Source organism: Penaeus chinensis, chromosome 5, assembly GCF_019202785.1.
Source record: "Penaeus chinensis breed Huanghai No. 1 chromosome 5, ASM1920278v2, whole genome shotgun sequence".
NCBI lineage: Eukaryota > Metazoa > Arthropoda > Malacostraca > Decapoda > Penaeidae > Penaeus > Penaeus chinensis.
In genome coordinates, this window is record NC_061823.1 from 5,870,776 (window position 1) to 5,873,275 (window position 2,500).

Genomic DNA, 2,500 nt, shown 5'->3' on the forward strand with positions numbered 1-2,500 from the left:
GAGACTACAGATTCGAAATCCACCTGGGTTTCATCTTAAGACCTGAAGATGGAATCCAAGGTTATTATATTATATATTATATATTATATTATATATTATATTATATATTATATATAATATATTATATATAATATATTATATATTATATATTATATGTTATGTATTATATATTATACATTATATATTATATGTAAATAAATATATAAATATATGTATATTTCCGTATATATATTATATATAAAGATAAATAAATTGTTCTACCATAGTATCAACACGGAAGAGTGTTTTACCATTCAGGAAAAAAAAATGAGAATGAATGGGATGGAAGAAGAGGAAGCGGAAAATGAGGAGGAGAAGAAAAGAAACAAAACGAAAAAGAAAAAGATCAAGAAAGAAAAAGAAGATGGAGGAGGAGGGAGAGGTGGAGGAGGAGGATAAGACGAAGAAGCAACGGAATACGATCAATAAATAGCTTGAAAACAACAAGAAAAACAAAAACGAACGAACCGAAAGTGGGGAAGCAAAAACAAAGTAGAGAAAGCAAAACAAACACAAACAACAACAGTGACGCGACTTCGTTAGCAACGTTAACAAGAAAAGATCCGAAAACCTTAGAACCGAGAATAAAAAGAAAAAGAAAAAGACACGTTATCCCCCCCCCCCCCCCTTTACATCTTAATCTCTCCCCCTTATTATGCATTTACAGTACCATTACGTATTATAGTTCTATTTCTTATTAGTTTGTCTTAATGCATAGTATCTATGTTTTGCATTTATATATATATCATATATTACATATTATATTATTATGTATTATATATTTCCCTGTATGTATGTATGTATTTATGTACGTACGTACGTATGTATGTATCTACATATATATTATACACACACACATGTATATGTCAATCCGTTTATAGGATTAAATCCTGCCGTAGTGTGAAATACTGTAACGCCTTTCTCCCTCTGCAGGCGCCCTGTCGCGCGGGCGGCGATGTGGGCGTGGGCGGCGGTGGTGGTGGCCGTGTTGCGGGCGGCTCCCAGCACCGGCGACGCATCCGCTTCCGCCTTCGACGCCCGCCAGCAGGAGAGCCCGCGGCCTGCCTTCCGGACGCCCGCGGGACCCAGGAACCGTCCGGAGCCGTACTCGCTGTCGTGGGCGCGGGCGGGGAGGCAGGCGCCCGTACCGCTGCAGTTCAGCGCCTCCAGCGAGGTGGGCGCCAGCATCCTCAACCACGTGACCCAGTACGGCATCAACGAGACGCGCTACCTCACCGCCGTCAAGGAACCCAAGCTCTTCGAGGAAGGTGAGTCCTCGCGGGGCCTCTCGCGACTCCGGAGACCCTGCGCGTGCGTTCTGGCGTCGGTGCCATTCACCGCATAATCCGTAGCGGTGGCAAATATTCACCCATTATGCGGACAACGATCCTATATCGAATTCCCAACACGGGTCAGCGAACGTGTTACTGACTCGTCTCTCCCCAACAGGCTACCACCTCCAGCGCGGACATCCGGGACTCTTCCTCGCGGCTTTCAACAAACAGAAGAAGAAGAGCAAGACGCTGGCAGAGTTCGGCTACGCTTCCCTGAGGGCCTCCGAGCTGCTGTCTAGCCAGTGAGTGGGAAGAGAGGGAGAGGGGAGAGGGGAGAGGGGGAAAGGGGGAGGGCGAGGGGAAAGGAAAGGAGAGAAGGAGGTGAGTGGAGTGAGAGGGAGGAGAGGGGGAGGGAGAGGGGAAAGGGAAGGAGAGGAAGAGGTGAGTGGAGTGAGAGGGAGGAGAGGGGGAGGGAGAGGGGAAAGGGAAGGAGAGGAAGAGGTGAGTGGAGTGAGAGGGAGGAGAGGGGGAGGGAGAGGGGAAAGGGAAGGAGAGGAAGAAGTGAGAGGAGGGAAAGGGGAGAGGGAGGAAATGGAGGAGGTTGAGGAAAAAGGTAATACGAAGAACAGGTGAGAGGAGAGATGAGGGAGAGAAAGGGGAAAGGAACGAAGAGGAAGAGGGATAGAAGAGGAAGGGAAAAATGAAGGAGAAGGGAGGGAAATGGAGAGGGCCAGAAAGAAGACAATCCACTCAGTAGACTGTATCTTGAGGTCATGTAAAGAAGCGCAGGCGTTTGGTCACAGGGAACTTATTTCTAATTCAACTGGGAAAAATGGCTTGTAATGCTAAGCCTGTGATAGAAGTGATATACATTGATCGCATAAGCAACGGCAATTGCATCAGAAAGGGCACGAGAACCACCCAAAAATCCATAGGCAACAACGAAACTTTTCAGTACATATCAGCGTTAGAAGCAGATTCATTCGTAGCAGACAGCAATTGAGGATACATAATAGGAGAGTGTACCGTTTTCATGTTGACAAATTTAGAAAAGTTTTGAATGAGCATGAATATCTTCACAATACAAGAGACGTACTTGACCGGTTTCGATTATGATTCTGAAGAAGACATAATCGAAACAAGTAAAATACATCTCTTGTATTGTGAAGATGTACATTCTCATTCAC

General features: G+C 45.3%; 1 protein-coding gene across 1 annotated transcript in view; it reads left to right on the top strand.

Moving 5' to 3' along the window:
- Nucleotides 1–2,500, top strand: part of LOC125025358 (peroxidase-like) — a 50,832-nt gene that overhangs the window by 13,000 nt on the left and 35,332 nt on the right. Inside the window, exons 2-3 of the mRNA XM_047613323.1 lie at nucleotides 973–1,307; nucleotides 1,489–1,615. Of these exons, the coding sequence (XP_047469279.1) occupies nucleotides 973–1,307; nucleotides 1,489–1,615 (462 nt within the window). The remainder of the gene's footprint in view (nucleotides 1–972; nucleotides 1,308–1,488; nucleotides 1,616–2,500) is intronic.